Here is a 23459-nt window from a genome sequence, read left to right as displayed (position 1 = left end):
AGCCAGATATAATTAGAGATCAGGTCTGGTTCAGAATTTGGATCATCTCTGGAACAATCTGATCAGGTCAGGTCATTTTTGCTAGTTACAGTATCCTAGACTACCATTGATGGTTCATGTTGAACCTATATATTGTGTAGTTCCATTGCTCAAGCTAAACTCGATTACTAGAATGGGTCTACAAATCCTGATCTTTAATCGAGATTTAGTAGGACTGAAATCAGATCGGATACGGATTGGATATCAGTATATTCATATCCATATTTGTTTTTGTCTGATGAATACGAATACGATATGGATATTATTCGGACGTAAAAATTTATATCCATATTTATTTTAAACGGATACGGATACAATTTAGATATTAAAAGTATAGATATAATTATGGATATAACTTAAATAATTAAATTTTATGACTATAGAATCAAAGATATTATTAAACAGATGATAAATTAAGTTAATAACATATTTATATGGTTATATATTTTTTAAAAAATTAATAAATATTATATAAAATTATATAGAATTATATGTAAATTCGGATATGGATCGAATAGTTATCTATCCATATCTATATCTATTTTTCTTTGATGGATATTGATATGAATACGGACATTAATCAGATCTTCAAATTTCTGTCCATATCTGATTTGATTTGGATACGAAAACTGATTCAGACAGATAATATCCATGCTACTTTCACTCCTAAGATTTGGCTTAAGTTGTGTTGTGGTCAATCTCCTATCGTCTGTTGCCGGTGAAAAGCACCTACAAGACAAAGTCCTTACAGATCGAAGTTGTATTCGACGGAGACCCTTCGATGCTTAAATCAGAGAGAGGGTTGGTGAACAGCAAATAAAGAATGTTTAGAACGGCAGAGTCTTAGCCCAAAATTGTCTTATTCGTGCTGTTCGTTTACCTTCCTTTTATAGATGATTCTTATGTAACCGTCGAATACGTAGTCCCCTTTTTATGACGCTAAATTATTGAGCTATAATCATGGAGTTAGTGGGCTGTTTATTTTCATTAATGACCGTAATACGTAGTTGATAATCGTTTATAACGATTAGAATATGTTGAGCAGATAGCCGACTATATGTCAGTAATACTGATAAGTCGATAGTCTTGAAAATCCGAATGAGTATTGGTCGGTAACTCTATCGATAGTCTTCGATCGAAGATTAACTGAGTTCTGTTGTTGGTTGATAATAGCCGACTATTGATCAGTCAGTCGATTATGAGTCGACGTAATGTGTTCATACGGCGATATAAAGTTAGAGTCGAAGGTCAATTAACTTATCCCAACAAATTATAAAATTACGAGTGGCTTTGATTGAAGCCAATATGAGAACTGTCGCAACAAATCCAGCATGCCACAGCTGCGATCCAAATCTAATGCTTAATTTGGAGAGGCGTTTTTGAGGTCCTACTTTTGAAACCCAATGTTAACCAAGAGTCTGTCTGACTCGCAAAGATGGATTTATGAATCCTTCAGGTTTCTTGCTAGTATTTCCGAAGTTCTCTCTTGCATCCAGGCTGTCATAGGCCTTTGACTTGCAGGCAAATTTATTTTTTCTATTCTTATTTAAGAATGCGTATATCAACTTCATTATTTTTTTTTTTTTTTGTACAAACATATCAACCCTACTATGGATTACCTGCACAACCCCACCATTTCCTGCTTTGATTATATTGCCGCGTAGTAGGGATGGCAATTGGATCGGATCGGATCATGAATGAGTCGAATCGTAAACGGATCGGATTAGAAAATCGTCAACTCAAATTCGATCTGTTTATTAAATGGATCAAAAATTCAAACCTAAATCCGACCTATTTATTAAACAGGTAACCCGATCCGATCCGTTTAACCCTTTATTAAATAGATCAAATTAGATTAAATGGGTTAAATAAGTTAAACGGATTAAACAAGTCGGGTTAAATGGATCAGAAACAGGTTAAACAGATTTTAAACAAGTTAAACGGGTCTTAAATGGGTTAAACAAGCTAAACAATCGGATTAAATGGATCACAAATAGGTTAAATAGGTTAAATGGGTTATCTAACTCAATTCGACCTGGATATTAAATGGGTTAAATAGATCAGATATTTAAAATTCAAATCTGATCCAATTATTAAATGGATTAAACGGATTGATCCATTTATGATCCAAATCCATTGAGCCTAAACTCAAATCTGTTTATGACGAATCGAAAATGGATTGGATTAACAGATCGGATCATATTCTATCAGTCCTATCATGCAGAGGTATCTCAATATTCAGATCTTGTCATACGCATCTCTCTTCATCGCCTCATAATTGATATCACCTTAAACTGTGAGCCTTACCATTTCTCTGATCCCTGGGGCATGCGGAGATGACATGAATTGTGAAATTCACTCTAATTTATCTCCTCATTTTTATAATAACTAACTCAAGTTAGTGTAAGTATCAATGCCTCTCATATTTTGAGTTGCAATTGAAATCAAAATCGAAATAAAAATTGAAATGATCATTAATTTATGAATAAAATTAAAATCAAAATTAAATTTAAATATTAAATTAAAATCTAAATTAAAATTTAAGAGATTGGACATTCCCTCCCTCTTTGGAATTTGAACAGAACTTCCCACCTAAACTGTTGAAATAAAAAATATTTATTTTCATTGCAGAACTCAACTCCCTGCAATCAAATATACCGTTAGTTTTAGTATATTACAAATAGATAACCCTACACACCATTCCCTTTTCTCCTCAGATTTAGTCTTTGAAGACGATTTTTAAGTCTCGTCAAATCACATTAACACAAGTAAAGACATACTTTACCAAAAAAAAAAAACACAAATAAAGACAGCCAATCAAGAAGCCACAGGACATGGACGCTAATTATCTTCTCTTTCAGCTGCAAATTCCTTTGTGACGACCACACGTTCATAGAATACCAAAACCTTGGCTGTCCTTGCCACCAGACAACCCCAAGTCCTCATTACACCGCAATAAAAGGGTTAAAGAAACTTCAATACCTCATCGGCAATAGAAGGGTGAACCTATGCCGTTAAGACCAACCAGATTAGAATCATGGCAGTCTGATGCTACCAACCGGCTACACAACCTTCCACATGCAGTGGTGGACAAAAGAACAAAACAGTCACTTGAAAAATTCTGCAGTATAGATGATCCCAAGTAGAATTCCATTCTAAAAACCTTCTTATGCGCAATCTTACTTATCGGTAAAGCCAAAAGAACCACTTTTTTGTTTCCCCAAGATAGACAGCTTTCAAGTGCCCGGAAGAATGAGCCACAATACATTCATCAGCACCAGAATCAATGGATAAACTGAAATACAACCATCACAGATGAGCTAACCATTTGCTTTGGTAAGCCAAATTTAAGATATGTAGGAACAACAGGGTTACTTAATGGCTGCAAAAGCTGAAGCTTTTTGCCTTTTTTTGTTGTTTTCTCCTAAGCTCCAGATTTCAGGGTCTTCAGTAATCAGAGTAATTAGGACTTTGGAAGCTCTGCTCTGAACCAGTTCCTTTTCAAAGGAGGAGGGGAAAGATGACCCCTGTTCTGAACCAGTTTCACAACATCGGATAGAATTTTCAGAAATAGAGAATATACCTTGCAATTAGCACATATCCCATTCATAACCGCAACCCAGCTTGTCCAGAAGTTTCTACTGGGTCGGGTTACCCGCTTACACATCATCGATTACCAACAAGCTGATAGGCTGACAAATAGAGCCACTAGAATGCAGGCAGACAGTGTATGCAAGGTTTATATGTCCAATGATCTATCTGAGAGAATTATGGGGACCTATCAACTGTACATCTTAGAATAATTAGGTCCCAATCCAAGCATGCAATTTAATCTCAGTTCTCAACCTAATTAAAAACTATCTGCATTTCATAAAGTATTTCGTGACATGAGCACTAGCTCAATCAAAAATGCAGTTCAGAAGTTGGCCAAGCAGTAAATACCTTAAGAAACCATTTGCCAAGAGTATCAATTTTTCCACAAATTCACTGATTAAGAAATCAATGCAAGTTCGCAACATCTCCACTGGAATAATTCATGGGGCATCAGGAATAAGGTGATAAAAATGCCTAAAAATACCTCTTTGCTGGAATATTAATCATATTCCCACAACTTAGCTTATTTTGCCCTTGAGGAAAGTAAAAATAGTCAAAGAATGACATTTGACCTAGGTTTCAAAAATCAAAAGGTCAGAAACTATGGTGCCAAGCAGTTTAAATGAGCAACCATCCTTATTCAAATAGTTCTGTTTGGAAAACTAACTCGTTGCAATGTTGCAAAAGCCTGTCTAACAGTTTTTTGAATAGCAGCACACTATGGTTTCAAGGATGGATACCATTATCATCATGACTCGAGATAGCTGAATTTGAATCAACTGAGCCAACATGATATCTGCCTAAAAACAACTTTAGCATGTTGTTCTCAAATTTATCAAGAATTCAAACATCAGATGTCCACTCACCAAATTTCAGATTATACCCATGAACATGAGATTGGTTTAGATGATTAAAAATGATGGAAAGAGTGTGGAACAGCTAAAGCTTATTTAGAGCATGAGGTTGGGAAGATCAAAAGAGAATTCTTTGACAGATAAGTTAACAAGTAGTCCAATTCTCTCTGCAATCAGATATAGAGACATTCGCATGCATATATTCAGCAAAGCAGCAGACCATGTTACATATACTAAGTCTTTCACCTCGATAGAGTCTCGTCCCAACCACCTTGGAATGTCTTTGAAATACTTCATTAAGAGATACCATTTAAGGAGGGTGCAGTTGCCCCTAACTCAGTAGTTTGAACAATTTGGCATCATGAAATAAAGTCACTGTTTATCTCATTACTCACAACCGATAATCAAGTATTTTAAATAACTGTGTCCTTACAATTCTTCACAATCAATGAAAACTTGTAAACATCACTCTCTTGACCTCTCAAGGACTACACTCGTCTTTTTTGTCTCTTTGAAATCTCCTCCATTTTAACCATACTTCAAATTTTTTATCGCTTCCCTGTCCACATTCTCTGGCATCTTTTCCCATTATTCATTTTTTTCATATATTACCAAGGCAATCTTTCACAATTTTTCATTATCATACTTAGATATAACACTCAGATTGGAACCTTTCTGACTGGGACACTGTTATCCATGTCTTCAAGATCTCCATCACTGTATGCTCATCCTAGAATACTTCATTTCAAAGAAGCAATATGACTTGGATCCACTGATTGGCACCCCGATCCTGATTGCATGCACTAGGGAGAGGTTTTCGTGTTGATCTCAGAAGGTGGTATGCCCTGTGTTTCTCATAAAAAGGGACAAATAGTGCTGGTAACTTGACATCAGACAGTCATTTTAAGTACAGCTCCAGAACTAGTCTTGCCTTAGTAGCTTGTAGTCTGTGACCTATTAACCTCTCCATACAATGGGTTTTCCATGGTCACTCATTCAGGATTCCCTAACTAAGAAAATTTATTCTATAAAGGCAGGTCTAAATTAAGAAAATTTATTCTTTTTTAAAGACAAGTCTAACCAAGGATTTAGCAATATCATACCATGTCAATTAGGGTAGGAAATCTTATGCCCTACCCTGCTGACACTCGGCATGGAGTGGCACAGAACAACACATCATCCACAATTCACATACTCAGAATCAGAATAAACATATCCCTTTTGCATATGCATTAGTTCTAATTTCATTTAAGAAGTTCAAGATTCTGAGCTATACCATAGGTGTGATTCCTGCTAATAAAAAGAGCAATATACATATGCATTTGCATTCCTGATGAATTCTAGCACTAGCAAAGCAAACATAAGGTATTAAATTGCAAAAAAAAAAAAAAAAAAAAAAAGAAGAATTTCAAGAGAGTATCAAAAGAAGTGGCAGAGAAAAGTAACCAACTGAATTTACGCCAGTAGGGTAGATCTGACTATATCTTAGTCCTACTATATATCAAGTTATTAACAAATACTAGCTTACACTGTAACACAGCATTGTAGTTTGATTTATATAAGCAAATATGTATCTGTACATTACGAATGATATGCACTCCATGTATTATGTTGGTAAATTTCTGGTACTACATATACTATATGACACATGGCTTTATTTAAATTAAAAATGTAAAAGTCATGTGAACCAAAACTATAGAGATTCCTATACAACCATTATTTAATGTTTAAGCAAAGAAATTCTCAATAATAGTCACATTAAAGGTTCTTTCAATCTTCCTCTTCAGAAAAATAAGAAAAATTGTAGACAAACAGACACATCCAAACAATTGTCTTTCAATTAGAATAACGGTCCAACATCAAGAAGTAAACCATATTTTCAGCAGTTCCATAAAAACAAGTTAGACTCAGAAACACTGTTCTACCCAACAATCTGCACATCTTACTTTTAGCTTCACCAGAGGTTTTACATTTGTCCAATAAATGTTCTGTAATTTATAAAAAGAAAAGAAGGAACATTGTCTATGATGCCTTTATTAAACATGGAGATCTTCTTGTTGAACTCCTATATCATGTCATGGCCAGTGGAAGAAGAGACAGCAGTGTGACATATTACAGAAACTTTGAGGTTTAAAAACCATTAGTCAATTCATGTGAGACTCAAACCATTCAAAAATATCATCTGACCGCAAACTGGTCATCTCATGGTATGCAAATGCAAGATTTAGCTCCTCTTCGATGTGATTAACCAATTCATGCTTCTTCAACAACAAATTCCTTTGCTTAACAGCTTGCTTCCATGGAATGACCCGCCCATCATTCCTCATGTATCCATTCTTGTCGATGAATTCTTTCTCACGGAAAACCTCAAACAACCTAACAGCCAAGGTCTGATCTAACCCTGGAATTCTATCAGATAATAGCTTTGGAGCCAAAGGAAACTCCAAGCATGTGATCTCCTTGACAGGGATTCCCTTCTGCCTTAGAGCTTCCATGTTCATTCGTATCAACTCCGCTCTGGTGCGGTCCTTAGGCATGTGGACAAAAAGGGTGGGTGGATAGCCTTCTGGTATTTCCATAGAATCAAACTGCCCTTCTGCAATCATAATGGTAATGCTACTAAATTTTATCTCAGCAGCAAGTGCAGAAACAAAATACCCACCAGATGACGCCCCAAGAGCCGTAGCAGGGAGCTTCTCGAGCTTATTTTTTTCAATCCACCATTTAATAATCCATTTGACATTTTCTTTCTCCCTCCCTAATGACCAGCACCTTTCCAAACTAGACACTGCTAGGACTGCAAATCTTCGTTCAAGAGCATGGAGCACGATGAGCCTCTCTTCAGGCAATCCAACACAATTTGGGCAGCCAGGAGATTTGTCCCAAAAGTTGGCAGCTTGGCCATTGCAGCCATGAGCTAGGAAAAGAACAGCCTTGGGTGACTCGGGTACTTGCCATATCAAATTGGTACCATTCATGAACTCTACGGAAGGCTGGAATTGGATGGAAGAATGAAAGCTATTCGATTTTAGATTTGAAACACCGGATAGAGAACTGGGTTTTCCTTTAATAATTATTGTGGTAGTAACCAAAACCAGAACTAAGGATGCCAGAGCAACTGCTCGCCATCTCTGGGTGTCATGGTATGGCTTGGTTGGTCTGAGCCCTCCCATCACATTACTGAAACTATTATAAACAGACTCAATTAGCAATACATCCAAGGTAAATTTAAAGCAATTGGCTTTGGAAGGTAAGGGAAAACAAAATTTAATTGACGGACAACAAGGAAAACATAAATCGATATACCAATTAAAATTTCGAAAATTCAAATTCCATCATCAGACTAACAAACAGATGCATTTACTACCCAGAAGAACACCTACACATATATAAATCCAAAGCATAAAAGACCGAAGCATGGGAGATAACAGTAACATGAGTAGAAGACCTTCAATCGAGTTGATGATACTTTGAGATAACAAAGCAACGATAAGATTAGCGGCTAAATAAAGTGGTGGAGAAACAACCACTTGATAAAAAATAACAGCAGCATTATAATTCGCCAACTTTTCTTTATTCAAGGAGAAAGAGGAACGCTGAAGTCACACAGGGATTATATTATAGATGAAATCTTGGTAAATAAACCAAGAAATAGTTCTTCAGCTGATACCTGGGCATCGATCCGTTTTGGACTACGCCTCGCTTTCTCGCTCGCTCGCCGATCTCGCAAGTCTCGACCCCTTGTAGAAGCTATATCGAATGGAAGATTCACGGATGAGTAACCTTCTTGCAGGTAGCCTACCATCTCCAGATCAGATGGTGGAAATGACGCTTCCTCCCCAGTCAAAGTAGGCGCATATGGGTGGGGCCGGGCCGGGCCAGAAAATGGCTGGGTTCAGCTGTGGTAGGGCCTGCCCCGAGTTTTACTTGGACGGGCTTCTGGTGCCTGATAGGAAGTCATGGTTTGCATATGATTTGAAATAGGAGAAATTCTTTGTCCCCGTGGGCGGTGTAAAAAATTCGATGCGGAGTACATCACTTCATCTATTATTCATATAGTGATCATTTTTTAATACGCATTTAATGCTTATAGATCAGTTTTTTCGTTTAAAAATTTTATATGACAAAATATTCCTATCTTTTGGAAAAATTTATAGATCCTGTGGCATAATATAGCCCAAGATGTCATAATATGGCCTAAGATATCATAATATAAAAGGAATTTTTGTTCAACTACTTTTCAACGTACATTTAATGCCTACAGATCGGCTTTTTATTTCAAAATTTTGAATGACGAAATATCTCTGTTCTTTAGAAAAAATTATGACATCTTGTGCATATTATGGACACAGGATGTCATAATTTTTTTCAAAAAGTAAAAAAATTTTATGATACAAAATTTTTAAACAAAAAAATCGACATACAGACATTAAATGCACATTGAAAAGTGGTGACTATTGAACCAATCGGATGAGATGGTGTACTTCATATCGGATTTTCTATACCGCCCACGATGTATAAAGAATTTTGTTTTGAAATAGTTCCAAGTCACAAACAGACCTATATAATCTAATCGTTTACTAAATGGGTTGAATTCATAATTTGTGCCAGCCCATTTAATCTGTTTGGATCTATTTAATGGTTTAATCTGTTTAATCTATTTAACATATTTAAGACATGTTTAACTTATTTGAGATATATAAATATATTTACATAAATTTAACTTATTTAACTTGATTTGATCCATTAAACATGTTATCCACATCAGGTTGGTTTATTGAGAAAGTTTGAATCGGGTTTAGAATTTCTTACCCATTTGACAAGTGATTGGCTCAATTTGTATTTGACCTGACTCAACCTAACCTAATTGCCACCTCTAATCTCCTGTAGAGTGAATTAAAATCAAAGAACCCACTATAAATTAGGAATAAATTTATTGAATTATGTAAAGGAATCTTATAAAGGATCGCAATCATCCACATTTCTTTTCTCATGCACATGACCGACCACTCTTCTCTTTACCTATAGGCATGCCATGTGCGTAAGTGTAGTCGCCATGTCCCTTGAATGAGTTATCTGTGGCAAACCCTCATCCATCTTGGACCATTATTTACCATCAATTCATCCATCTTTATCTTTACTTTGAAGTGGGAAACGTAAAAAACTCGACTTGATAATATGGTGATGTCATGCAGACCATTTATTCAACTTTCATTAGGAACGCTGGTCAAAAGCTTCCATGGTACCGTTTTGATCTCACCATTACTCATTCTCTATCATGTATACCACAATGTGCTACAATTGAGCAACTTGAAAAGTTATCAAGAATGTCAGTAGCAAATATAAATGTTACTAGTTAAATTATTTCCAAGTGTGCATATTTCGATTTTGAATAAAATATGTCTCCTAAAATTAGGAAAAGAAATAATGGTTAATAGTCTAAATTTGAAGTCATATATATTATAAATCAAGGTCACCTCACCTAAAATGAGAGCAAACCCAAATGATGGTGTCATCTTGTGGTATCTAAACTTAAGCTTCTCCGTATGGTAGATTTTCAACATGTGTCCGACTTGTTTTCATGGACCTGTTCTTTTTTAGTGGTCTCAGCTAATTGATCAAATGAGCTCAATTCAAACATGATAAAAATATGCTAGTAGGGCTATAAGAAAAATAAACCTATTTTAGAAACTCTATGTTAAAAGTAATGCTATGGCTTTCGGTTGTGTGCACCAATAATTCTCTTAAATGTGGTAAAAGAAGATTAATGCAATTTGTTGGATTTGAATAAAAAAAGTTAATTAATGTTGATGTTATTAAATTAATAATTATTGGTTAGATAAACTTTTCTGCACGGTTTTTCTGAATTTTTTTTAAATATTAAATAAATTTAGCTACTTTAATTATATGAAACAAATATTTAACTATTTTAAATTTATATGATGCCTCGTGAGCACCAGCCGCTTGCGCATTTTGAACACGTGAAGGCCCAAATTAATTATTAAACTGGTCTGAATTTGATGTGGCATCCCGTAATTGGCCAAACATCTCATGAGTAACAGGAGGACACATGTACCTTATTGCCATGCTACTCAACGTACTAGTTTGGCGGCTATCTTATACCTCGGCGGTAATCTACCAGAATCCGCACCGACCAGCCCTCTCCGAAAGGAATCGTAGACCACAAGAAATTGCAACGTGCGGTTTGACGATCTACTGTATCTACATACATATATATTAGAAATAAAAGAATAGTTATAATTTATGAACAAATTCATATGGGGCGAGCACCATAAAAAAAAAAATATGGAGTGAACTTCCGACCTTGCCATCATTTTTTTAATACCCATCAAAAAAAAATTTAAAAATTAAAATATTTTTTTACTAATAGAATCGGATGATTAAAAAAAAAATTGACATACTCTTTTTTTATTTTCAAAAAAAAAAATATATATATATATATATGATCAAATAATATATATTGAATAAATTAATTATCAAAAAAATTAATATATATTTATAGATAATTGATATATAATTTACAGTCTAATACATAGTATACGGTTAGATAATACATAATTTAATAAATTAGTCATCTAAAATTTTGATACATAACTTCAAAAAATTGATATATAATTTTTAAAATATCATATTCATCAACACACATTACATAGTAAGATGATATATACTTGCCTACTTACTGATATATAGCATAAAATTTTTGATACATATCTAGTAGTGATTTAATACATATTTTAGATAAAAAATATATCCTAAATATATATATCGATTTATTAAAGATATATATTATATCATTATTAAATATATATTAAATAAATTTATAATATATATTAATAAATATGATGTTTAAAAAACTATATATCTATTCACTTGAAGCTGTATATTTGATTATTAGATCATTAATTTGTTAAATATATATTATTTAATTATATATAAATATTATATTTTAAAAATTATTTATTGATTTACTTAAATATATGTATTGATTTGCTATAGCTAATTTATTTAGTATGTATTTTTTAGCCATATAATATATATTTTTAAAAAATATATTTTGAGGATGGAAAGGGCTGCATGTATGATTTTTTTTATTATTATTATTTTTTCATCATAAGATTTCTATTAAATATAGTAAAATAAGAAGTCCATGTGCATTGAAGATTGCGAGGATCTATTCAGTCCGACCACCTGACAAGTGTGATCAGGGATAACGCACGGGAAGGGGTACTCCACGTGCTCATGGCATTTTTGTCGCCCACAGATATCCCCGCTGTCAACCGTAGTATATTGACGCGCTAATTTTCATAGGAGATACCAATCTCGCCTGTTCCACCAGCAGGGTCAGGGGTGTAACCATTGCGCGAGTGAAGGATGCACATCCTTTAGACGAACCCACCGTTCAGATCCGTACAGATATATGAATGATGGAGTTCAGGGCGTAATTTGAGATATATACTGTGGGTGATCCAACGATGGACTCGAATGAAAATGAATCTTTCTTTTGCATGAAAGATACAATCCATTCCTAGCAACATGGAGCACCGCTCTCGAATAGGAGGATTGAAGCATGTAAGCTGCCATTAACAATGCAATTGGTACTATTAGCCTAATTTTGATTATGCCATAATCCATGCTTGGTCAACACATATCTAGTCGTTATCGAGTTATTATGGGAGACAATCATGGCAATATTACTATTCATGTTTAGGACAATATTTCTAGAAACAAACCTGATCGCCTTCCAAATATAGCATCCCATTATTTAAAAATAGTTATGGTTGAAACAAATTCGATATCTTTCAATTACCGCTATGATTATTTTTATATATTGTCATTATATGATTCTATATTGTCATTATTTTATTTTCCATGGTTGCTGTAACTTTTTCTTATTATTCAGATTTGATTCTTTGGTAACTTGTATATAAATACAATACTTTAATGAATATGATGAGAGATTACGACTTGCCCAGGTAGCCCAATAAAATGGGATAAAATTCAATGTGCGTCGCATCTTCCAGCAAATTCAGTGAATCATCACATGGAGTTCAATATATATGCCAAGTTTTTAAAATATTAAGGGTTTTGTGAGACATTTAATTTTGTGAGCCTTTGCATTTATGAGAAGATTTCCTGAGGAGCATATGGTGGTTGCTACAGCCTTCGACTCATGATTTTGGATTGGAAGCATGATAATTAAAATGACATTAGAGTGGATTCAACTCCATGGTCTATATGAATTAGAAGAGATTACACAATCGGCTCATTGGGCTATCCATGGGTCGATAGTGGTATTAAGCTTTGCAATGATGTTTGAGCTTAAACTATTAGTCTAGTTGTGATGGTGCTATAATTAATACTTGGTTAATATATATCCAATCATTGACAAGTTAACATAAGAGGTAATCTTTACAGTATTACTATTCATTCTTAGAAAAAAAAATTACTAAAAATAAGCTTAATCGCTTTCTAATCATAACATCTTATTCTTGGGAGATAACTATGGTTATCCTAGTTGTGATTACCTTTCTGTAGTGTCATTATATAATTCAATATTTCTATTATATAATTTTTCATAATTATTATATTTTTTTTTATTATTGGGATTTAAATTGTTGTAGATCACCACCCTAACCTCAGTCGACTAGATCCTTGATCACAGTCGAGATCTTGGCAGACTCGGTCCTTGGATACAATGGAGGCTATTAGGGTCGGCTATAGCCAACTAGGAGAAGTTGAACATGATGATCCAAATAAGGTTAGCGTTGACTCAATCTAGTAAAGAGCCCTCATGATCTTAGAAAGATTGGACGCAAACCTCAGGCATAGTTGAGGCAGGTAAAAGTTGGCTATGGCTGATCTGAGAAAGTTGAAAATAATAATTCAAATAAGGCAATAGTTATGATCTGAAAGGAATATATTCTCTATATGATTTTAAAAAAATCAGATAAAAAAGATGATTATCGAGATCAGATTTTATCTCGAATGGCAATTAACGGTTGGTTCCATATTGCAGATACGAAAATATTGATCTCCATCAATGCGATTCACATGCAATTTTTGAGAGCTGTAAGTTTCCTCAGCGACTCCCACTCCCTTTTATAAATAGGAGAGAAAAAGAGATCTCAAGTAAATTCTTGAAAGGCATTAAGGTTCTCCACTTTCTTTCTTCATTCTTCACTTTCCAACTGGCTTGAGTATTAGAAAGTTCTTATTGAAAAATATTTTGGTTTTTATAAGTCACACTCCAGTCTTCAAAGTTTGCTTCAGTACTATATTTTCTAGTGATGACCCATCTTCCTTGTCCCAATCAAGAACCCATCCTTCTCATCTCAATCGAGGAGTCTTTAATCGAGAAAATCTCCACTCAACCACTACTTGTTGAGATCAGCTCCAACTTCTCTAATTTGAGATTTGACAGCAATATGAATATTGACAATATGTATATAAACGTAATTTCTCGACAAACATGATGAAAAATTTCAGCTTGCCAATAAAGTGAGGGGAAGTTCAATATACATCATTAAGTTCACAAATTGAGCTATTAAAATCTCATGAATTCTCCAATGTTAACACCCAATAGCAAATCCGCATCACCATCCCTTTTTTTTATTTTTTATTTTTACTGTATCTCTTATCATCATCCTTCTGAATTGATAATGGTATATTAATCTCATAACACGAGCCGCAAAAATAAGGGAGCACCCCTGAAGCTGAGCCATATTCTTGCAGGTCGTAGACGGCTCCGATTGTCATCAACTATAATCTTTTCTCTTTTTTTTTTTCCCAAATCGAAGACTCCGTCCAGTCTGTATTGAGATACACGGAAATATTAGAGTATGCTCCAGTACGAATCTAGATGTTTCGTGCACAACTCTAGTGGCAGGTAGAATTTTTACTGGTTATTGGATCTAATCCTCTTCTAATTTGATTAACCACAATTTTTTTTTTTTTCAGTCTTTCTTGAAAAAAATCGAAAGACAGAAATAAAACTAGGAAAGAAATACAGAAGAACCACCCCGCGCTCCCTCACACGTGTCGCGGTTTTATTTGCTGACCCCGATGCACCAGAACGCTTTGGAGACTTTTAACTACCTCCTCTTTTCCCCCCTCTCTCGATCGCTCTCCTCTTCTCCTCCTCTCTCTCCCTTCTCTAATGTGAGGGGGCGCGCGAGTCAGTAATATCTCCCTCCTGCTTTCATCACGGGGAAAAAAGAAAAAAAAAAAGGAAAAGAAAAGAAAAGGAAATCTCCCTCTTTCTTTGATTTAATTCATCCCCACACCTACCCCCCATTCTCTCTTTTGCCAGCGCTCTTATATTCCCGCCCCCGTCCAAAGAAAAGATCACCACTTTCTCCCGCGATCCTCTTCTCGTCTCTCTCGATCCCTGTAAGGTTTTCTCTTCTATCATTTTGATCTCTCTGTGGAGGTTTAAATCTAATTGCATTTCGTTTCTTTATCGATTTTTGCTTCGTCTAGTTTCAATCAGCGATTTTTTTTTTTAATCCCTAGATCTGAACATCGTTCTTTTCTTTTGAATCCATGTAACCCAAGATTTCGTCCCTTTTCTTGGTGATTTTGCTTACAAATTGAGATTGGATGTTGTAACCTTTAATTTCTTTTTCTTGTTTACGTGACTTCTTACTTGGATCTGGTTTTCTTGGACGCTTTGATCCCAGAACGCGACAAGGTAACTCCAGTGTTTGTATTTTTCCTCTTATATATTTGTTGTTTTTATTTTTTTATGTTCTGTAATTGGATTAGCTTTGGTTCGCTCGTGTGGTCGGTTCGGAACTGCTCTGCGGTGGTTTTGGATCTTGATAGATGGATTTAAGATCGTTGATTAGTGATAGAAACAAGTGTGTTCTTGATTTGTTTTTTGTTGGGACTTCATCCTTGAATTGATTCTGGATCTTAGATTGGAGTGATACGGTGTAGATGCATAGATAGATTACTTGTTTCAGTGTTCATAAGCAATGCGGTTCCGGCACTCACTCTGGACATTGGCTATTCTGACTTACGTTTCTTATTATTTTACTTACAAGTAGTATATTTTGGGATCACATATAACGAAACCTAATGTTAAGCCTTTTGAAGTCAGCTCATATATATCTCCCAACGTCTTACGATTGAGATTCCCTTTTCTTTTTTCAATTTTTTGTCTGATTGTTATTGAAAGGTCAAGACATCAGTTTGTTTAATCCGGCCAGCATGATGATATATTGGCTTCTTATGTTAACATTATGGACGAACAAAAGATCTGATTAAAAAGAGTGGTTTTTTCTTTTGGATATGCTTCCAAGATTCATGGATTACTTGGAAATGGCTTATAAAACCTGTTTCTGCAGTGAATTTGTTGCTCTCTGAACAATCAATGTGCTGCTCTGCATGTCGTGATTTCTGCAGGATTGATTTTGGCAACAAAAAAAGATGGCGACATTTACACCTAAAAACATCCTCATCACTGGGGCGGCTGGCTTTATTGCATCACATGTTGCCAATCGCCTCATCCGAAACTACCCCAATTACAAGATCGTGGTTCTTGATAAGCTTGACTACTGCTCTAATCTGAAGAATCTCCTTCCTTCCCGTTCATCACCCAACTTCAAGTTTGTCAAAGGTGATATTGCAAGTGCAGATCTTGTCAACTTCCTCCTCATCACCGAGTCTATTGATACCATTATGCACTTTGCGGCTCAGACGCATGTTGACAACTCCTTTGGCAACTCTTTTGAGTTCACGAAGAACAACATCTATGGTACACATGTGCTCCTTGAGGCCTGCAAGGTCACTGGCCAGATTAGAAGGTTCATCCATGTTAGCACAGATGAGGTCTATGGTGAGACTGATGAGGATGCCGTGGTTGGAAATCATGAGGCATCTCAGCTGCTCCCAACAAACCCATATTCTGCTACCAAAGCAGGGGCTGAGATGCTTGTTATGGCATATGGAAGATCCTATGGTCTTCCTGTTATTACCACACGGGGAAACAATGTATATGGGCCCAATCAGTTTCCTGAGAAGCTTATTCCTAAATTTATCCTCTTGGCTATGAGAGGACAGCCACTCCCAATTCATGGAGATGGATCTAATGTCAGGAGCTATCTCTACTGCGAGGATGTTGCAGAGGCATTTGAGGTCGTCCTTCACCGTGGAGAAGTTGGACATGTTTATAATATTGGGACAAAGAAAGAGAGGAGGGTGATTGATGTTGCGAAGGATGTTTGCAAGCTTTTCTCATTGGACCCTGACAAAGTTATCAAGTTTGTGGATAATAGGCCCTTCAATGATCAAAGATACTTTCTGGATGATCAGAAGCTGAAGAATTTGGGGTGGTCAGAGAGGACAACATGGGAAGAGGGCTTGAAAAAGACGATGGAATGGTACACAGCCAATTCTGATTGGTGGGGTGATGTCTCCGGGGCGCTGTTGCCTCATCCAAGGATGCTGATGATGCCCGGAATTGGAAGGCAATTTGATGGTTCTGAAAATACCAAGAACATAGTTTCTCAGATAACTAATAATTTTAGTCAGTTGAAGATGGTAATTCCCAATTCAAAGAACACTGGTGGTTCATCTCCGAAGCCATCTTTGAAATTCTTGATTTATGGTAGGACTGGATGGATCGGTGGCCTTCTTGGGAAGATATGTGAGAAGCAAGGTATACCATTTGAGTATGGAAAGGGTCGCCTGGAAGAGCGTTCCTCACTCATTTTGGATATTCAGACTGTGAAGCCAACACATGTTTTTAATGCTGCTGGTGTGACTGGTAGGCCTAATGTTGACTGGTGTGAGTCTCACAAGCCAGAGACAATTCGAACCAATGTCGTGGGTACTTTGACTCTAGCAGATGTCTGCAGGGAGCATGGGTTGTTAATGATGAATTATGCTACTGGATGTATATTTGAGTATGATGTAGTACATCCAGAAGGGTCAGGCATCGGCTTCAGGGAGGAAGACAAGCCAAATTTTATTGGATCATTTTATTCAAAGACTAAAGCAATGGTAACTACTAGAAGACCCTGGACAAGCTTAGGATTTGATGTTTTATTTTATGAAGCATCTGTGCAGTTATAATTAGTTATATGTATTAAGTAGCTAATTTGAATTCTCCTTCATGTACTATGCAGGTTGAAGAACTTTTGAAAGAATACGACAATGTTTGCACTCTAAGAGTCCGAATGCCAATATCTTCTGATCTTAATAATCCACGCAACTTCATTACAAAGATCTCTCGCTATAACAAAGTGGTGAACATTCCAAACAGCATGACTGTCTTAGATGAGCTCCTACCAATATCAGTGGAGATGGCAAAGAGAAACTGTAGGGGCATATGGAATTTCACCAATCCTGGTGTCATCAGCCATAATGAGATCTTAGAGATGTACAAGAGGTATATTGATCCTGGCTTTAATTGGGTCAATTTTACACTTGAGGAGCAGGCCAAAGTTATTGTTGCACCTCGAAGCAACAATGAGATGGATGCATCAAAGCTGAAGAATGAGTTTCCTGAATTGCTGTATATCAAGGATTCACTTATTAAGTATGTTTTTGAACCCAACAGGAAGGTTCCTTTAGGTGTAGCTAATTGAAGCTTCGAGTGACTGCAGAATTCAGTTACTAACCTTTGCATTCTGCATTAGCTAGTACAACCTTGTTCTCCATCATTCTGTGGGCCGTTTTAGTTATTACATGTCAGGATGTTCATCAGTGTGAGCTCTATTATTATTGCGTTGCAGTTAGGGCAATTTGTTAGGTTGCTGCAACTTTTGTTTTTCACATTCTTTTTGTAGTCCTGCATCCTTTGTCTGTTCTTGTTTTCATGAGGCATTTGGTTTACCTTAGAATGGATGTCTTGTCCAATTAGGCTTGCATGTTATCTATTGAACTTTTATAAATTAAGGTTAATCTCCTGTAAAACTTAAATTCCTTACTGCTGCTGTCATCAAGTTCTCTACCATTACAAAGTCTCATTTTATTATTTTTTTTGTGCCATTTGGTATTTTGGTTTTCCTGGAAGCCAATGGCTGCTTTTGATCCTCAAAACTGAGCATGACATGTTAATTTGTGGGTATTTTTGGTATGAGCCTGTGGATGTGTGTATTGGCTTAGTCTTTTTCATCTATCGTCTTATTTTAGTAATTCTTTTTTATTCCTGTTAGTTTGTTTAATTGCTCTTCCATTTTCATCTTGGAGCTATGAAATTCGCTCCTGATTTATCTTGATAGTAAAAGAGGATTGAAAGTTACGTCTAGATGAAGCAGGTTGAGGTTGGAAGACGTGCAGTTCATGTAATAGCACTTGCATATGCAGGGTTGCTCAGCAAGTCATGCATTTAGTAGTGGGCTAGGTGAAAATGTCTGGTGTTTGACTCACCTCTTTTTAATCTCACCTTCTATTTGTCAAGGAAGAGTTCATGATGATTTCTTATGAGAGGTCTGTGTGTCAATTATAGTACTTCCATTCATAATCTTTAGCTTGTTTTATTAAGTAAAATACAAAACGTGAGGGAAGGAGCCAGTGACAAATAAGGTATAATAGGAAGATGAAAAGTTTGTTTACTAATTAGTGCTGGGGTTTTGGGGTCTACCAAACTGATGGAGATTTGGTGCCCGAAAAGAAATAGACGGTTCATCGAGGTAAATGATGGTCTTTTAGTTCAAATTTTGAATGGAGGATTGGGACCATTACTTTCTTGTACTACTCGATCTCTACATACGTCACTTGCACTTGGCTCTACCATACCTTATGCGCCGAATTTTGTTGTGAGATGTAATGCATGTATTTTTCTCATTCTTTGTTAGTTTGATGGCAAGAGAAGATTCCTCCTCTTATGCAAAAAATATTCATAAATTCTAATAGTAGTAGAACACTAAGATTTGCCAACTTTCTTGTTTCTGTTTTCAAGCACCTCTTGACTATGGTTTGATTTGGTTATTTGTCTCCGCAAAACAATAAAGTCTAAATCGAACCTAGCTATTCAACGATTGGAGAGATGCTTTCTCAAAGATTCCTGAATGAGCACTTTGCAGGTAGTGTATTTCCCTGATTTTATATTGTTCTCTTGAATAAGCTTAATTTCATGAGTTTTCATGTTGACCATCTCTGTTTTGATTCATCTTGCCTAAATTTTTAGCAGATTATAGAGTTTTTATAATGTTCATCTTGTTGACTGGGCCTGTATGAAATATGGGTATTTGATTTTCATGAGTTTTTTTTTTCGTTGAGTTGAATGGAGGTTAAGGAGGTCGACCTCCGTTAACCACCCAAATTTATTAATCATAAGGGGGACTTACAACAGAAGATTACATAAGGTTTAAGAATGTACAGGGATAATATACAGATCAAAGGTGTATGGGGGAGAGAAGAAAAGAACAGAACAGTCAATTTAGTGAAGATCTAAGATGGCTGAACAAAAACGAACATCTCCACTAACAGAAGCCCCGAACTGATGGAACGCAGAAGCTGTGGACAAGATGATCCACCAGAACCAACCAGCAGAGAACCTTCACCAATGAAAACAGAAATCTGAAGGGAAAAGAAGATTCGGCCAAAGATGGTTCCCAGGTTAGTCCCAGCTTGAATAGAAGTCTCTAATCTTTTTCCAGACATTGCCATAACTCGCGAGTTCCTTTTGGACTGCAAAGAAGAGACCAACGGTTGAGAAGGTGAATTCCTTTGATAGCAATGGCAGCCGGAGAGCAGTCATGAGACTCATGACCTGGGCGATCTGATGCCTACTCCTCGATTGGATATTTGAAGTTATGCTCGTGAATGATTATTTCTAGAACATTGGTTAAGAATATTTGACTCTTTAATCTTTTTTTCTAATTTTTTATATGAACTCGTGTTGAAGTCAATCTGCTGCACATGATTGCTCTTTCTGCCATGTAATATGTTATTTCTACCAAATATATATATATATATATATATATATATATATATATATATATATATATATATATGTTATTTTTGGCATGAATTCCCACTTCTTTTTTTTACTGAGGGTGTCCATAATCTACCCATGCAATGCTGGAAAAATTTCCGCAAAAAGCCTTGATTCATGCCTTTAAAAAATAGAATTAGGAGAAATGTGGCCATCATGAATGAGGAATTCATGTCACCAGCAACTAGCTTTATCCACTCAACAAGTTCTATTGATTCAATATTGTTATCTTATATTTATCAATAGACATTTTTTTTGTCGTGGAAAAAGAAATCTACAAGTTGGCATTCTTCTTCCATTTGAAAGAGATTGTTCTATATTTGAAAAAAAGAGAAAAAAAAAGTTTGCCCTACTGGTATGCCCATCTGTCTCAAAATGGCATGGCATTTTTCTGAAGATATTATCAGTTGGCTTTTCATGGCAAAACCAGACTTGTGTAGAGATAAAAGTAAAAAGTCCATGATTTATTTTATTTTTTTATTTTTATTTTTTTTTGGTATATAACAGTTTAACTATTCTGAGAAAATGGAAGATAAAGAACCAGACAATTTTTTTTTTTTGACGTAAAATGGAAAATCCTAATCCTTTTCTCATCGCACCCATTAGATCCGATGGTTCTACCAAATCGCACTCACGTTCCAGCCACGTGGGAGAAACACTTCAAAAAATGGAAAGCACCAATCAACCATAACATCAAAGCAGAACCGTGACAATCATAAAATAATATCTTAATCTTAAGCTAGACAATAATCCAGAAACATGACCCACTAACCTCCGTGACTCCACGTACCTCCCAAGGCTCACCGAATCCAGCCCTCTTGTTAACGACTGGTGCCGGTTTCGGACCCGGAATCTCCAAGAATCGCCGAATTCACCGCCGACGGGGACGGCTGTCACAAAGAACGGATGGAAAGGAATTTCCAATTGGATACATCTGAGACCCAAGTTACTGGTACGACTTCGAATGCCCGTTTGTAGAAAGCTGAACCGTTGAACACTGTGTTTTGTGTTCGATGCGTTGTGCTACAGGGAAACCCGGGCCTTCCAAGTTAGAGCGGTGGGGATAACCCTGTGCTTCGGCCCATAACGTACGTGGGCCAACCAGGTTCCACCACCTCGCCTCTGACACACCGTATCGATGTGACGCCTGGACCGGACCACCGAACCCAGAAGGCCGAAGCATTAAAGTATACAGATTAATCTCAATAAAGCTCCAATCGCCTTCGATGACGTGTCGATATTCCGCAGGAACACCAGGTTGGACCCACTTTTGGTTTCTTGTATTCCACATACATTTAACCACGCGGTGCGCATAGACGGAAGAACGGCAAAGTGTAGCACCAAAAGGAGGGTAAAAGGATTTCACCCAGAAGTCGAAAATATATATATATTTTTTTCTAAAAATTTCGTTTTACGTGGGCGAGAATTATCCCGAAGAGTCCAGAGGCGACGCGCGTCCAGACATGCTTGGGGCACCTGTTCCAACTTCTTTTGCGAGAAAGGTACGACCCCGTCCCAGTCCCCCACCTCTACACCTCACCTACCTTTACTATTTTCGTAAGCCAGTTTATTTTGCGACGGTGAAGTGGGCGGTGATAACCTCATTGCAACCAGTTCCCTTATTTGGACATGGAAGGCGGCAGCGATAACGGAGGCGCCATGGTGGCCGCTCCCTTCGTAGTGAAGACGTACAGGATGGTGAACGACCCGACGACGGACCCGGTGATCTCATGGGGGAAGGACAACAACAGCTTTGTGGTGGCCGACCCCTTCGCCTTCTCCCAGACCCTGCTCCCCGCCCACTTCAAGCACCGCAACTTCTCCAGCTTCGTCCGCCAGCTCAACACCTATGTAAGTACCGCTTAGATCAGTTAGATGTCAACAAGTTCTCGACGTCTTTCAGATCGATATATATTGGCTAAACTTGGTTTTGTTGACAGGGGTTTCGGAAGGTGGATCCGGATCGATGGGAGTTCGCCCATGCATCGTTTCTCAAAGGACAAACGCATCTTCTCCGGTGGATCGTCCGGCGGAATAGTAGCAACTCGAAGGGCGGCGACAGAGGAGGAGGGGGGAGGAAGGAAGAGGAGGAGGAGGAGGAGGAGAGGGTGGCGATGGAGGTGGTGAGGATGAAGGAAGAGCAGAGGAAGATCGAAGAGAAGGTGCAGCGGATGTGGCGGCGGGTGCAGGAGTCGGAGCGCCGGCCGCGGCAGATGCTGGCGTTCTTGGTGAAGGTGGCGGGGGACCCGGTCATGCTCCACCGTTTGATGGGGACGAGCGAGGGAGGGAAGAAGAGGGCCAGGCTTCGGTTGGAGGGGAACAGGGGAGAGTTGGAAGCGGCGCCGGTGGAGGTGGGGGTGGGGATGGACGGGGGTTTTCAGTCGCTTCCGGTTGAGTGTGATGGTGGGTTGCTCGCTGTGGATGGTGTGGACTCGTTCTTCAACGCGGTTGACTCGCTGGGATTTTTCGACGGTCCGGGGTCTGCAGTGGGAGGGGTGGACGGGAGCGGTGGAGGGGCTTATCCTTACTCTTTCCCGGTCGGGAATGGGTTTTAATTTCAGTATTTCTACCCGCTCTTTTAACGTTTTTCTCATCCGTTTCTTTTCTTTTTCCCGGTTTCCTCTTTCCTCACTGTTTTATTATATAGGTTTGAATAAGTCTGTACAGTTACCCTTTTTTTTTTTTTTTAACTGCTTGTGAAGTAATTATGTAAATATGTGTAGTTTTCGTGACAATAAAATAAAAAAAAAAAAGGTAAAGATGCTTTCTATATATATACATAGGGTGAATTTTGGCGTGCCTTTTGAATAAGCAGGGCTCTGACAAGGAGGAGCAATTTTATGGTGACTCGGGAAATTAATTGAAATTCCAAAAAACTTAGGTAGGAAAAACAAGAAAATAAAAACAAAATAGCAGTCTCATGGGTGACAAGGGCGGAGTTGGCGGCGGAGCTGAGGAGTCCCTGGTCAAACCCATTTCATGATCCGTGAACTGGGGAAGAGTGT

At 37.1% G+C, this 23459-nt stretch overlaps 3 protein-coding genes across 7 annotated transcripts; 2 read left to right on the top strand and 1 right to left on the bottom strand.

Moving 5' to 3' along the window:
* Positions 1 to 6327: 6327 nt before the first annotated feature.
* LOC105040561 (uncharacterized) lies at positions 6328 to 8315 on the bottom strand. 2 transcript variants are annotated; one of them, XM_010917131.4, is made up of 2 exons: positions 8158 to 8315; positions 6328 to 7673 (listed from the first exon to the last, which is right to left on the bottom strand). In XM_010917131.4, exons 1-2 carry the CDS (start codon positions 8163 to 8165, stop codon positions 6632 to 6634), a joined length of 1050 nt encoding a protein of 349 aa, XP_010915433.1. In that variant the 5' UTR covers positions 8166 to 8315; the 3' UTR covers positions 6328 to 6631. The 2 variants fall into 2 exon arrangements, with proteins under 2 accessions (XP_010915433.1, XP_010915434.1); XM_010917132.2 differs by having other exon boundaries at positions 6328 to 7667; positions 8158 to 8313.
* Positions 8316 to 14624: 6309 nt separating this feature from the next.
* On the top strand, positions 14625 to 18468 carry LOC105040562 (trifunctional UDP-glucose 4,6-dehydratase/UDP-4-keto-6-deoxy-D-glucose 3,5-epimerase/UDP-4-keto-L-rhamnose-reductase RHM1). Of its 4 annotated transcripts, none has more exons than XM_010917133.4 (3): positions 14625 to 14897; positions 15915 to 17513; positions 17639 to 18468. In XM_010917133.4, exons 2-3 carry the CDS (start codon positions 15939 to 15941, stop codon positions 18098 to 18100), a joined length of 2037 nt encoding a protein of 678 aa, XP_010915435.1. In that variant the 5' UTR covers positions 14625 to 14897; positions 15915 to 15938; the 3' UTR covers positions 18101 to 18468. The 4 variants fall into 4 exon arrangements, with proteins under 4 accessions (XP_010915435.1, XP_010915436.1, XP_029119054.1 ...); XM_010917134.4 differs by having other exon boundaries at positions 15857 to 17513; XM_029263221.2 differs by having other exon boundaries at positions 14625 to 14902.
* A 3505-nt stretch (positions 18469 to 21973) lies between these two features.
* Positions 21974 to 23226, top strand: LOC105040563 (heat stress transcription factor C-2b). Its single transcript, XM_010917137.4, has 2 exons — positions 21974 to 22305; positions 22395 to 23226. Exons 1-2 carry the CDS (start codon positions 22084 to 22086, stop codon positions 23007 to 23009), a joined length of 837 nt encoding a protein of 278 aa, XP_010915439.1. The 5' UTR covers positions 21974 to 22083; the 3' UTR covers positions 23010 to 23226.
* The last annotated feature ends 233 nt before the right edge of the window (positions 23227 to 23459 follow it).

Source organism: Elaeis guineensis, chromosome 3 (genome assembly GCF_000442705.2).
Source record: "Elaeis guineensis isolate ETL-2024a chromosome 3, EG11, whole genome shotgun sequence".
Classification (NCBI taxonomy): Eukaryota; Viridiplantae; Streptophyta; class Magnoliopsida; order Arecales; family Arecaceae; genus Elaeis; species Elaeis guineensis.
This window is presented reverse-complemented; position numbering and strand designations above follow the sequence as displayed.